At 35.1% G+C, this 15780-nt stretch overlaps 1 protein-coding gene across 1 annotated transcript in view; it reads right to left on the bottom strand.

Moving 5' to 3' along the window:
• Positions 1-5323: 5323 nt before the first annotated feature.
• LOC150086091 (proteasome assembly chaperone 3-like) overlaps positions 5324-15780 on the bottom strand; it is a 32059-nt gene continuing 21602 nt past the window's right edge. Inside the window, exons 3-4 of the mRNA XM_090373701.1 lie at positions 13682-13759; positions 5324-5537 (exon numbers count right to left, since the gene is read on the bottom strand). Coding sequence (XP_090229827.1) covers positions 5385-5537; positions 13682-13759 — 231 coding nt within the window. The 3' untranslated portion in view covers positions 5324-5384. The remainder of the gene's footprint in view (positions 5538-13681; positions 13760-15780) is intronic.

Below are 15780 nucleotides of genomic sequence, written 5' to 3'. Positions count from 1 at the left end.
CTTGCACTTTATCAGATATTTTAGCCATATTGTAAAATTCTGTACCTTGTTTTCTAGTAGAGGCCAGCAGTCTTTTAAAATAATCCACAGTTTTGAACATAAATTTACTTGGCACCATTGATTCATTCGACAATTTTAAACCACATGCCAAACAAAGGTTGAGGATAATCTTGGTTACCAGTATATGAAAATCACATCGCCAAATAATCATCATATTTACATGTTTTCTTCTTTTTTGATTTTGATGGTTGCTCGTTTTTGTTTTGTCATTTTATCCATGCTCGTTGTTATCAATTTGCCTCTTCTGATTTCGTTTTACTAAAAATTTATCCATCGCTAATAATTTCTAAAAAAAATTAAAGTTACTTCTAGAATGTACTATTACAGTTAATTAAAAATACCTGTTCTATACGAATTAACTGAATATGACATTTTAGAGATATAAAAACACAAAAAATATAAAAACAAAGGAAATTTCTTACTATGCTGCTTACAAGTTACATTTATACAACTACAGGGTGTCTGGGAAAGTCTCTGAAATGATAAGAATGGCTGAATAAAGGTGAACACATCTACTACTAGGAATCAAAAGGTGAATAAAGGAGTAAAGGTGAACAGATCTAGTACTAGGAATCAAAACGTGATGTCACACTGACCACTGGAAGGGGCTGGGATTCTTTCAAAACCTGTTTGGTGTAGCATAATGAATAAATTGAATAAAGGTGAACAGATGTAGTACTAAGAATCAAAACTTGATGTCACACTGACCACTGGAATCAGTGCAACGTAAATAAACAAATTTTTTTACTTGAAATAATTTTTATTGTTCATTTTTCTCAAGGTGTGGAAGGGGCTGGGATCGGTGCAGCATAATGAATAAATTGAATAAAGGTGAACAGATGTAGTAATAAGAATCAAAACGTGATGTCACACTGACCACTGGAAGGGGTTGAGATCGGTGCAGCGTAAATAAACAAATTTTTTTACTTGAAATAATTTTTATTGTTCATTTTTCTCAAGGTGCTGATGTAGGCTGTCTTCTTTTCCACAAGTGAAACTTCCAAAGTATACCTGGTATACTGGTTATCAGTCGTGAGATTTATGTTGGAACCTCGTGTTTGAGTAGTTTCTTCATATCATTTCTACTGATGAATCTGAAACCCTGTAAAGGGACTTCAGGTTTTTTCCAAGTATATTCCCAAATTACTTGTAAAAAAGGTTTTGGCATCACAATGCAAAAATCTTAATTCCATATTTGGAATATACTGTATAAAACTACACCATCCTCTAAAGAGCTCATTTTCCATCAATGTGATGAATTTTTGCAATTACTGTTGAATTACTCCAATAGCAAACATATCACAACCAACCCTCCCATTTCATGTGTATCTGTTGCCAAATCACACTGCCTACAAGAGAAACTGAAACCTGTTTGTTGCTCATACATGACCTTATAATGTTGGTGCCTGTTCCAGAACTTGGCCATAGTTCAATGATGTCGGCAGGACGGGCTTTCTTTTTACCTAGAAGGTATAGGAGTCCAAGTAAAACCATAATTTCACATCTCAGCCTCTTGCATACCTTTATAGCGTTGTTTGATGTGAATATTTGCATTTGTATCAGTCATAATTTCATCTATCATACCGACAACAGTAATCCTGCCAAATACTGAAATTTCACTTGTAAGCTCTTTAGCCAGGAAAATTTTTTTTAGAACATTTTTTTTTTTTTAACTGCTTTTAGTAAAATTGGTTTTATGCTGTATAGGGTTGTTTTTTTTTTTTTTTTAACCCATGCAATGAATAGTTATCACCACTATTTTTATTAATTGAAAACCTTCCAAACTTCCCTCCCATTCCTGCTCCGAGTCTGAATTGTGATTGCTCTTAGTTTGTTACTCATTACTGCTTCTTTGGATTTTCAAATATTGGCATAACATTTAAAAGAAATAAACAAATTACTGTATTAAAACCAGAAGGGAGGAACATAAATAGACTTTCTGCAAAAGTAAAAGATAGAATCCTGAGCTTGTTTAGGATTGCTTTCGCAGGACATTTTTCAATTTGCAAGTTAATTAATTTGCCATCTTTCAAAACTTTTTTTGGAACACAAACTGGATTTGGATAGGAGTCATAGCCACTTACTTGTGATCACATGTACTTTTTCATTTGATAATCCTGAAAAGTGCTCATATGGCTTTCCTCACTGCTTCTAACCTTGTTTTTAAATAAATATGAGTTGCCACTGTTCTACTAGTCTGGTTAAACATTTACTCAAAAGCAGCCCAATACGTACGTACATACATGCTTCAAAATCTTTTTTACTCCACTGGCATGCATTAATTGAAACATTCTATATTTCTTAGTGCTTCTTTCTAGGTAGTAGTAAATGTCCACTAAATATTTATCCACTTTAGCAGGAAGGCATGTAGCCCTCTTTTTCAGTATACAAGTTAATGAAATGACAAGGATAGCCTATTACCACCAAGTGGTTGGTCTCCTCTTTTAATACTCTTGCATTTTTAGACCTACCATAACAGAAGATTTATCAACAGTAAGTGACAGACAATTTTTCAAAGCAATCCCATATGGTTTCAGGTTGTTGAAAACAAAATGTCCAATGTGGATGTGTGTGTGGTGTCTTGTGTAATGCAGCCCCTAAACACTGATTCAACTACTGCATGGGACACTGTGCTGATAGAGAACTCTGTAAAATGTCCAGAAATGAGTGTAGTGTTAGCTTTGCATGTGTTGTGTTTCTGGTCACTTTGCTACCAGGAAGCAACAGTCACCAGCAAAGCTGCTTTCCAGTACATGCCATGAAGAGACAGGTCACAACTGTGCATGATATGCCATTCCCAAAGGGAGGAAAAAAAACAAACCAACCAACCAATATTCCCATACTGTTAAGACCCAACTTAGCGGTCCATAATCCATCCTTTAAAAAAAAGACCTATATGAACAAGAAAGAGGCCTGGTGACATCAGCAGAGACAAACTTCCTCACAAAAAAAAAAAAAAAAAAAAAAGAAAAAAGTGATATAAGACTCCTTGTTTTGTATTTGTTTATCTTCATGTCTCAGAGCATAAATATTGGTGAGGAGCAAGAAAGTCTGTCATAAATCATCATACAGTTAGGAGTAATATAAGGCATGCACATGCAGTTTTGCATTTAGTGATTCACGACCAGTCAGGAGATGTTGGACTGATATTAGAAAAGAACTATTTTTTTTGTTTGCAAATGTCTGATTATAATGCATTTCCTACCACTTTAAAAACTTTTTACAAATTTTACAATACATGGAAAATCTTGTATATATTATATTTCTTTGCCATCACTGATGAACATTTTAATTTCATTTTCACTATACACATACACGGGGTGAGGGGAAAGACGTGAATGCTTTCGAATGTTCCGTTATTTCAACAGTCTACTGTACGTTGAGGCTCATAGCTTGTTAAAATCACTGTATAAGTTTAAACAATTGTGAATAATTCTGAAGCTGTAGAATAAGTAGCTGATATTTAACTTAACAAAAAAAATAAAAATAAACAAAACCAAAACTATCTTTTTGTGTTTAAAATTAGCAAGGCAAAAATTAATATTTAATACAAAAATATTATTTAAGCACATCTTAAATAGGTATGATGCATATAAATACATAACAAATTTGATTTATACATAGTACTGATTGTGAATCATTTAGATTGCTCAGTTTTTAATTTTTTTAAAGAAAAAAAAGTTTTTGTCCATATATGTATGTGTACCATTTAATGTAGAGGTTTTGGTTTGCAATCACTGTTACCGAACACAGAAATAATTGTAATATTTCTGAATGTACCACTGAAACCGAGTGATCATTTTTACAAGATTGTTTATCACCACTTGCTGTTTTAAATATAAAGTAAGGTACTGAATAACATGAATAATAATTCAGTTAAAATAAGTTTGTTAGTAAAAATAACAAAATTACCATATATTTTGTCTACCTAATCTTAATGTGTAAATAGAAATGTAGAGTTAAATTGGATTTTTATTATATCTATACAGTTATTTTACTTGTGTATATCAATATTAATATATAATTTAGTTTTTTTTAATATGACAGATCCTAAAACTGTTTTATCTGTAAAACAAATAAATTATACTATAAAATGGCTGCTTTTATTATTTTTGGCTGCCCTCACAGCTTTGATGACATTTAGTCTCCTGCATATGCTAAATTTTCCACTGAATAAATTACATTTAACATACATTGAATATAAGAATTGTATTATTTGAGAATGAATCTATAGCTGATTGTATGTAAAAATTTTTTTAAAATAAAACTGGTGATACTACAATTTCTCCATACAGTGAAGCTGATTTTATTTTTGAAGGGGCCAAGAAAACAGCCGAAAACCAAGGAAACGATTCCGTTGCAAAAAATAAAAATAAAATTTAATCACTGTGTTGAGATAAAGCTACACTTTATCTCACACAGTGATTAAGGCAAGTATATGACTTAATCAATCTGTATCTTTTAAAAGCACCCAAAAACCTGGAATATCTAATTTGGGGGGTTACTAACCCCCAATTTAGATATTCTGGGGGTTTTCCTACCCCCCCCCCAAAAAAAAAAACCGCAGGTGCTGCCAGACACTAAGCACTATATTAATCCATGCAGATATTGGTCTTGTTGTTCCTATTTATACTGAGTGGTTATCTGGGCCACTGCTGTTACAAAATGAGACATAATACTCACCATGGGCATTGACCACACATGGGCTGCCCCACATGTGACCTTTTGGTTGTTCAATTGCTGCTGAGTCAATTGTGGTAGACTTATCACCACAGAATGGGAGCCCTTAACTATGTTGGCTGTTGCAGAGATACTGGCACCTGCACGTCTTGCCATAAAACCATTCCATATTCAAAGTTGGCAAGATCTTTATGCTGACCCATTCTTCCTTGCAGACACTTGAAACTGATCACCCAAATGTGTAAACTACAATATTATATCAGCCATTCCCACTTTCAGTCTTTACCAGCATCACAAGCCAATTACTAAAAAGTGTTTGATGTGGTCTGAGACTGCTGTGGCTTCTGCACCTATTAGTTTCCCTTTCAGTATCTAGGGTAATTAAATGTTCATACAGGCACGCCCAGAGAGGATACCGGTGTAATTTTGTCCACACAACTAACCTAAATTGACCATCGACTTACCTGAACCGTCTAAGCCTTAACATGTCCTCAACTGCATGCAAACAACCCTGCACCTTCTTTGTTTAAATGAATACCATCTTTACAAAAGTTAAATTATTTTTATTTAACAAATGATTTACACACGGGACATCCACATGATTTAGCGCATACACAGCACTGAATCATAAGGATTAAGTATTTTTATTTAATTTCAAAATAAATTTTGGTCACTAAATCTCCAACTTGTCTTACAGTTGATTTTTCATAGTTCTTCAATGCCAAACTAATAAGCAGATTACTGGGTGGAGTCTGAAGCCTTTCTGCCATGTATCTTGCTACTGCTTGAGTTTCAACCTGTTAAAAATACATGTGTACTTTTTAACTGGCATTTAACTTAAAAAAGTTATATTTTTAGTAAAACATCCATTGAATGATTAAATGCAATGACTGATTTTCATAAAACATTTATCCTGATATATTTAAAAGTGTAATGATTTCAAGTACAGGTGACCCCCGCTTAACGCTGATCATTCGTTCCGGAAAAACAGGGCGCTAAGTGAATCCGCGCTAAGCGAGCTCCGCTTTCCCATAAGGTAACATACGTATTTATGAGCTGCGGTCGGTGCCATAAGATATTTCCTAATGAATAATAAACAGTAATGAAAAGATGCACAAATGTCGGTCAAAATATTTAATATTCAAATATTTGCACATATAAAATATTCTGCATTGCATACGTATAATTATGTGGTAACTACTTGCGTATCAAAAGTAAATTTAAATTCCAATTAAAATAATGAATTTAATTTAATTGATGAATTTAATCATGAAAAATGTGTGGATTTTGAGTTGAACTTTGGCCCTCTTCCAAATAAACTAAGAGGGGTATTAATTTTAAATCCCCCGCAGCGTTACAACCAACAGTAAAGTCAACCGATCCTTCGCCGCTTTGAAACCTGGCATGTTTTTTTCTTCTTTCAATACGAAACTTCTTTTAGGCATTCGTTTCCACAAAAGTCCTGCTTCAGCTATGTTAAAAACTTGAGAAGTATAACACATAATACCCCTCTTCAATAATTTTAACAAAAGTTCTTTTTTGAAAGTTTCGGCTCCATGATCTGCACTTGCGGCTTCTCCCTGGATTTTAAATCTATTCAACCAGCCCTTACCAGTTTTAAATGGTTCCACTTTTTTTTTTTTTTTAGGCGAGTTTTCTTCAGATCATCATATTGGCTAATCTCTCTCTATCTCTCTCTCTTTTTAATATTTAACTTAACTGAATTCTGCATTGGAATATTATCTTCAATAAAATTAGTCTTTCCATTTCAATCCTAATAGCCGGCCTAGTCCTAGTTGCTTGCAGTGGAACAGCTATCTTTCCCGCTGCAAAAATTAATTCTTTATTTTTTTATAATTGTTCTTACAGTTAAAGTTGCAAGCCCTAAATTATGGCACACATCCGTTTGTCGTTGACCGGAATCGATTCGCTTCAAAACGTCTAATTTAATTTTCAAATTCAGTCTTTTTCTTACATTTATAGTCTTCGTACTGCGCCCAGACGTTGTTGCTTTTTCATTCCTATCAGTCATTATTAGCTCTTCGAAAATGTAACTGCGTTGGTTGAATTAATTACGATACAATATTTAAGTAAACTTTCCGTTACGCACGATGTCTAATACTCTACTGAGTGATGACTAGACTTCGGATAAATGCATATACAAGCAATATACTTGGTCATTTTTTAAAATGTTGATCTCGGAACTACGTAACAAGTCACTGTACTGAAACTAAATTAGCGTGCGAGAAAATTTCACTGAGCGTGGGAAAACTTCTCAAGTCGGCGTGGGAAACGTTTTAATGCTGTTTTGCTATTCATTTTCAAGCTATCGACTCCATCAAATGAAACGATTGCGTTATGTCAAAAATGTAATCTGTAAAAGAGCGTTATAGTGATCTGTGACAGCGTTATAGCCAGATACGGGTTATAATATAAGAACAGCGTTATAGCGAATCAGCGTATAGCGAACCGCGTTATAACGGGGGCCTGCTGTATATCCAAGCAATTATCTTCTATTATTATCATCAATTATTTAGATGATGAGCATTAAGAGAATAAGATGGTTCAGTGAAATATTTAGTTGAGAGAACTTTTTTTTTTTCAGTGATGAGAGAGTGAGCCCCATATCAAAATTTGGTATTTTAAAAAGCCTACATAGCCAAGTGGTCAGGAGAGAGTCCATTTTTTGGGTGAAGCCTGTTGCTGAAAAATATGGTATGGCTGAGAAGCATGGTGATGCAAGATTTTCAGTACTGATGCATTATGCACAATACTGCTGGATGGCATCTTACGAATTGCAGTGGGGAAGAACATGTGAAAGCACCCCCAATGTCATCATGACTGATTTTAGCAAGGTTCTAGTGCAGAACTGTTTCCTTAGATATCACTACTTGTATAAATGTTGCCTGTATCAGCTGTCTGCGTGCCTGCTGGGCAAGCATAAGTGCACATTATTGCTCTGGCATTTCTGTTGCATTTGCTAACACAATTATTTCCAACATTTCTTAATCTGAATATGTAGCCATGTCATTCTACTTACAAATGTTAAAAGTTTTCAATTAAATACTGCTTGACAAGGTCATTTTCTCTGTAGATGAAACAATTATGATCAACATAGTAAATAACCAATTACACCCACTACATGTACACGAAACACTATTCTCAGTCTGTTAACCACATTTAATTTATAGACAAGTGCTAAAAATAAATTTAAAGGACTGGAATGGAAATATTAAAAGGGGTGGGTAAAAGTTTTTTTGACTAATTTTGTATAAAGGAGTTTACTTATGCCTGGGTTACTCTGAGGCTTTAGCCAAGAAATGTCTTTTAGAATTCTGTATAAGCTTGCTTCCTTGCACACTTTACCAATAATAATACTAAAATTTATCTTATAGTTAAGCCAAACTCAAACTGAGAGTCTGGCTATAAAAATAAATGGTTACACAAGAGCCAGCCATTTATTATATATAAAATATGCTACTTTGTAGGCCATTCTTTGTGAAATTCATCTTCTTCTTCTCTCTTTCTTCTTGAAATTCTTCTTTGTGAAATTCATCTTCTTCTTCTCTCTTTCTTCTTGAGGCTTCAACAATAGTTTGAAAATATATGAAATTTATCAGTGGAGGGGTAACTGATTGATATTTCCAAGAATACTCTTAGTACTAATCTGAACCATCATCTATTTTATGTAGAACTGCCTGAATATATATAAAACATCACCAATGGTAGTGGTGGTGGTACCTTATAAATACAAAGAATAAAACTATATTTTTCATTAAAAAAATTTCACAGATCTCACCTCACCTTCTCATATGAAACTAAATCACACAGTAATAAGTGAACTGCAAATATTCTTCTGACGGAAATATATATTCTTGTGCTTTTGTGAATATAATAGCTGTAATGAGCACAGATCACTTGTGCAATCAACTCAAGACAGATGTGATGAAAATTAGAAGGAACTGCTTGTTTGTGTGCTCACACTATCTCTTTCACATGTTTCTGTGATACATGGTAAACTGTTTATTAAATGTAGTGGTCTTAATGGTAATAGCTATGTGAACTTGATATAGCAATAGCCATATAGTGCAAGGAAGCCACGGACCTTTGCTGCAGTGGCCGAAAAAAAAAAGTAGATAAGAAAATACAGGTTTAGGCCTAAATGGGTATCAAATGAACTAATGAGACTCGTGACAGAGAAGAAAAATGCATGAGATGCATATAAATTATCAAGTGACTCAGAAGCCTATGGCAGATATAAGCTAGTCTGTAATCAGGTCACAAAGGAGGTTAGGCAGGCGAAGGCAGATTACGAGAAATCCTTGGCAAAAGATGCTAAGAAAAACAGCAAGGATTTCTTTACTTATATAAACTCTAAAAGGAAGGGGATGAATCTGATTGGTCCACTTGACATCGATGATTTGAGTGTTGATGATCCTGCTCAGATAGCAAATAAACTGAATGAGTATTTTGCATCTACATTCACACATGAGGAATTATTAAGATTTGAAAATGGCAGAAGGTTATCAAATTGTAGCAGGATACTTAATGATTTTGTAATAACTGAAAGCAAAGTGGAGGAGAAATTGTTGAAGTTAAACATAAGAAAAGCACCTGGGGTGGATGGGATCTATCCAGTTATATTAAAGGAGGCGGCAAAGCAACTAAGCAAACCCTTAGCCATAATTATGAGAGCATCCTTGGACTCAGCGGAGGTTCCCATGGACTGGAGATGTGCAAATGTATCCCCAATTCACAAAGGGGGATCGAAGGGTGACACGAGTAATTACAGACCAGTTTAACTTCTGTTCCGGGTAAAATAATGGAGTCACTGGTTAAAGATGCATTGCAGGATCATCTAGACAAGACTGCAGCAATAATTCAGACACAGCATGGGTTTGTTAAGGGAAAGTCTTGTCTGACAAATTTGATAAGATATTATGATGTGGTTACAAAGGAACTGGATGCAAAAAATAATTTTGATATCATATATTTGGATTTCAGGAAAGCTTTTGACACTGTTGCGCATGGAAGACTATTGTACAAATTGGAGCAGAATGGTATTAAGGGTAAGTTGCTACAATGGATAAAAGGATGGTTAAGTGGGAGAAGACAGAGGGTGGTAATCAATGGGTGCTGCTCTTCGTGGACTAATGTTATAAGTGGAGTCCCACAGGGTTCGGTGTTAGGTCCACTGTTGTTTTGTATATTTATCAATGATATTGATGAAGGTATATCAGGCTTAATGTCGAAGTTTGCAGATGATACAAAGGTTGGCAGGGTTGTTAATGGCAGTGTGCTACTGCAACGGGATCTAGATAATTTGGGCAGATGGGCTAAGAAGTGGCAACTGAAGTTTGACAAATGCAAAGTACTGCATATGGGTAGAAGTAACCCCAGAGAAACGTACCAACTGTGTGGTACTATGCTTAAGGTGGTAGAAAATGAAAAAGACCTAGGAGTAATTGTGCAGTCAGATATGAAGTTTTCTGAGCAATGCAGACAGGCTGCCAGGGCAGGTCATGGGGTTTTGTCAATGATATATAGGAATTTTGCTAGCAGGGAGAAGGAGGTGATTGTCCCTCTGTATAAGGCAATGGTCAGGCCACTCCTTGAGTATGCGTACAGGTCTGGAAGCCTCATTTTAGGAAGGATGTAGATTTACTTGAGCGTGTACAGAGAAGGGCAACAAGATTGGTGAGGGGAATGAAGGGATTCTCTTACCAAGAGAGGTTTAAGTTCTGCAAATTGCAGTGGCTGGAGACTAGGCACCTGCACGGTGATCTGATTGAGGTGTATAAGGCCTTGAATGGGTTGAGCACGTTGAATTCTGATGGGATCCTTCCACTTGTTCAGATTACGAACCTAAGGGGGCATAAATTCAAATTAAGAAAAGACAGATGTAGAATAGATGTGCGGAAATTTGCCTTTAGCCAGCGGGTGGTTAATTGCTGGAACAAACTTCCATCTGCCGTGGAAGTTGATAGGTTGAATAAATTTAAGGAGGAACTGGACAGGCATTTGGAGGGAATGGTGTGATTTTTTTTTTTTTTTTTTTTCTGGTTGATGCTGCGTAAGCTCATACACTACTACTACTACTACTACAAATTATTTACTTCCCTCCTCACATAGGTTTGAATTTATTCAAACTGTCAGCCTCAACTACCTGCAAAAGCAACTACAGCAATCAATAACTTGCTGGCTAAAAGAAAACTTACAATCTAATCCTCTTCCATTGTAATATGAAGTTACACCCCCAATTCTCTATAACAGTGAATCAGAGCCTTATAAACCTCAAATCAGGTCAACTCTAAGGTGCCTGGTTGCAAAGCTCTGTAGCCCACATAATCAGTCTTTCCTTGCATGGTTGCCCTTTTGCTGATCTCACTGTGTAAGCTGCTTGCTTTTGGACTCTTTCAAGAAGCTCAGTGTATTTTTTCAGATGAGGTCTCCATACTTGAACACAGTATTCCAAATATGGTCTTACTATGACCTCCATATCTCTACAGAGTAATGTTTGATAAATTATCAACAGGACACCATGGGCTTTCATGGTTGCCTGTTTACACTGCTCAGAAAACTTTATATCTGCTCATATAACTCCTAGATCCCTTTCTTCCTCTACTGTTTTTAATTTAACCCCACCAAGTTATAATTTATTTTGGGGTTCATATTCCACAAGTAAGACCTAGCATTTTGCTGCATTAAAACATAGCTGCCACTTTTCTGACCATTTTTGCAGCCTTTTCAAGTCATTCTGAAGGAGCACTGCTTGGCACTGATCATTAACCACTCTACCAATCTTGTCATCTGCAAATTTTGACATCAAGCCTTCTATCCCATCATTGATGTTGTTTATGAAAACCAGAAACGATCCAAGAACTAATCCTTGGGGGACCCCATTTCTGACTTTACACCAATCTGAAGAATATCCATTAATCACAACCCTCTGCCTTGCAGCCACCCAGCAATCCACCTTAGAATTTTTCAGTAATCCCAACATATTCCATCTTATAGGGTAACCTTTCATGAGCAACTGAGTCAAATGGCTTGCTAAATTCCAAATAAATTTTGTTAAAATTGTTCCCTACATCCAGCCCAGGAGTAACTCAAAATAGCTTACTAAGTTAGTTGAATGTGATTTTCCCTTAACAAAACAATGTTGTGTGTTATTCAGAATATTAAATGTCCCTGGACTGCACTCTTAATCATTGCTTCTAAGATTTTCCCTACCACTGAAGTCAGACTAACTGGTCTGTAATTACCAACTTCACTCTTAGAACTGCCTTTATGTATTAGTGATACATTGAAACTTCTCCAATCCAAAGATGCCCTCATAATTAACTTTAATGGTTCAATACACTACCTGGCAGCCTTCAAAATTATTAGGTGTATGCCATCAAATTACTGGATATATTATTATCAGATGCTTTGGTATTATGCCACGTTTAAATGATACCACTAAAAGATTACGTTATCATTTTTTTAAAAATGATAATATTCCTATGGCAGTCTGTTTTGGGACTTAACAGTCCCCCATCCACAAAATTGCAAGAGAGGAGATGATTAGTTTTCTAAAAAAAGAAAACAGATTGCTTTCGAAAAAATGATTAAAAGTGAACTGCTGGAAATTTTACACAAAGCAAAGAATTTATAATCTATGAATATGTTTTTTACACAAGAAAACTTAAAATTATATTTCAATCATAATATATGATGAACTGATGTGATAGTTACAGAGGGTAAGCTGGAGGAGGGACAGGCTTAAGTGTTGTTGCTTTGGCTTTTGTGTAAATTATATCTGACCATGCTTCCTAATTAACATTAGCTTCCTAATGTTAATCAAACTCTTTTTCAATTGTGAGCTTTGGAATTGTAGTGTATCACTTAGCTTGGCAAACCTTCCAATACCTGATGAAACAGCATCACGAGTTCCCCACACATCACAATCTAAGTTTTATCTTGCCTTAAAATTTATATGATGTCCAGTTTCAATGAGAACATCTGTCAGACATGATAAGAACAACCAACGAAAGATATACTATGGAGTTTGGTTATCATATATCATTGTGCATGTTTATTGATATTGGGAAACACTGACAGAGTTGCCCTTCATTAAAATAATTTACAATTGCCATTTTAACTGCCAAATAACCACTCCCATTTACAGTTGCCAACAATGTTAGGTGCAGCAGTTTTTTTTTTTTTTTTTGACAAATCTTAGTATTCTAGACCCTCGTAGTGGGTCTAGAATACTAAGATTTGTCAAAAAACTGTCCTGCTAATGTACCAATAGCATCAGTATATCAACATAAACTAGCAGGGCACTCTTCGGTGACTTTCATAAAAGAAGTCTGGGATCCCAGATGCCGACCGGGCTAGCCAGGTGGGTAAAGTGCTTGCCTGGCAACCCAAAGGTTGCGGGTTCGAATCCCGCCTCGGGCTTGGATCAAAGTACTGCAAAAACCTTGGGAGGTGCACTATGGCCACAGACGCCAACAACTACCAAAAAAAAAAAAAAAAAAAAAAGGATCCCAGACTGCTATTGTGAAATAAAGTTCAGCTTTTTTATTCACTGCTCAGAAAAGTTTACTGAAGCAAGTGATACACTATGATTGTCATAGTGGCAATCATTGTGCCATCAGAACATTGCATAACCATTCATCAACTGTGTGCTTTGTTACTATCAGTTCCCCTACAATGTTAAGTTTCAAAAATCCAACAAAGGTTAAGTACCAGCATTGCAGGATTTACAAGGTTCTACTATACTTCCAAACAACAGTTGTACACAACTGAATGCAAGTTTAGATGGCAGCTAATTTGTCAATATTAAAAGTTATTGAATTAACTACTTAATCTGATTAATTTGTAATATGACAAAGCTAAGATTTCAGTTCTATTGTCTATCTGATTAAAATAAAATATTGGAGCAGCCCCTTACTTCATCTTTTCCAAGAAGTGTTTTCACATCATATACAACTTCTGGAGAGTCTTTGGGTCTTTCTGTACATATTTGCAACTGAAATAAAGAGAGAACAAATTTACACTCTAATCAGTTTGTTTAAAAAATTTTACAACACTGATGGCTCTAATATAATAGAACTACACTGGTGTGCAAAATTTAAGGACCAGCCAGGTTTTCACCTGTAGCTTCTCACAGGTACAGAAATGAAGGAAACAACACTGACACAACAACAGAAACAAAACAGTACAGAGGGACTTTATTCAAAAATGGCAGCATAGCACTGGCTGCCATGATACAGATGCATCACTGCATCTGTATCATGGCAAAGTCGACTTTGATAAGTTCTTGCGGTAACATCGTCCATTCCTCTGTCACATTTTCTGGTGGGTGTGGACGTGCTGCTAGGCGTCTCCCCAGAACATCCCACGTGTGTTCGATGGGACTGAGATCGGCGGAACGGGCAGGCCAATCCACACAAACAATGTCTTCACTTTCCAAAAGCATATCAACAGCTGCAGTGTGATGGGGTGTGGCATTATCATCCATAAACATGAACTTGGGGCCAATGGCACATCGAAACACACACATGGGGAAGGATTACCTCAGTACAGTAGTGTGCACTGGTTACAGTACCGCCTTTCAGTATCTGGAGTTGTGTACGTCCATCCAAGATAACGCCTCCCCAGACAAGAATACCTCGACTGGCATATTGATCCCTTTCAGTGATGTTTGCAGTATGATACTGTGTGCCAACCTCGCCAGATTAGCTGACATCCAGAATCGCTCCTGAGACTGAATCTACTCTCATCAGTAAAAAGTACCTTAAGTAAAGATTTTGTGGTTGTAACCTTTAGAAATAGTGTTGGTCCTTAAGTTTTGCACACCAGTGTAGTATTAATACCCATCATCAGCATCTTGTTAGAGGCACTGAAAACTTCCATTTTTAAAACAGACCACTTAGTTTTATGAAATAAGGGAATACTAAACCATGTTACAAATACAGCAAATTCCTCCTGTCTTTTAAGGTTGAACTTAATAAGGTGCAATTCTGACACATTATACCAAGCCAACCTAAAGATATAATAAAGTATGTAAAAACCAACCACTTAGTGCATCAGATATACAGTAGAGCGTCAGTTATCCAGAATAATTAATGTCACACCTTTTTTTTCCGTATAGCAAAATTTTCCAGATAATCAAACATAAGGTAAAATTGAATAAATTATGTTATAATGTATTAAGGTTTTTTAGAGAAAAAAGGCTTTAAACAGCATGAAAAAATGAATTTATTTAATTAAAATAATAATAATAACTTATACATAAAAATTCGCATATTTACATATACATATATTTGGATAGGTATTTTACTGCAAATTTTATGTGGAAAAAAAAATTTAAAGTAATTTTTTTAAATATTGTTCGTTTTTTTTGTTTTGTTTATTGTGACCTTTTTTTGCTGATAAATCTCTCAAGTTCCTTAATAATATCAATTTGATTATATCACATTCTTTCTAGTTTTCTGCCTATTTTAAGTGCTGCTTTTTTCGTTGACATTTTACAAAGAAAAATAATAAATCGCACAGTTTCGGGCTGATATTATTCTTACCGAATCTGGAGCTAAACTAAACATAATATGAAATGAAGAGAACAAAATATGTCATGGAAAATTGGGTTCACGGAAGTGAATGACTAAACTCTATCACTCATGGTTTCTGAGAAAGCCCATCCACCATTTCACCAGATATACGACGTAAAAAAAACAAATATAAATTCGTAGCATAATAAACATTTGTCTCAAATACTACAATTAATAAAAAGAAGAAGAAAAATCAGCCTTTCAAATTATTCCGGATAACCGACATTCTACTGTATAATTAAATTTAAAAATATTTGACTAAAGACTATACAATGTTGGCAAATATAAGATTAAAGCTGAGTGATGAAATACCTAAAAAAAATTAAACCCCTTAATTCCAGTATAAACAAAAACTACATCAAGTTTAATTTAAGTAGATCTGGGGATGTATGCTTTACGTATGAGAATAAGGAAGATGTTAATCCCTAAAGAAAATTGT

This window comes from Mastigoproctus giganteus, chromosome 5, assembly GCF_048544385.1.
Source record: "Mastigoproctus giganteus isolate SK-2022 chromosome 5, ASM4854438v1, whole genome shotgun sequence".
Taxonomy (NCBI): domain Eukaryota; kingdom Metazoa; phylum Arthropoda; class Arachnida; order Uropygi; family Thelyphonidae; genus Mastigoproctus; species Mastigoproctus giganteus.
The sequence above is the reverse complement of the archived record's forward strand: the minus strand, read 5'-3'. Positions and strand labels throughout refer to the sequence as shown.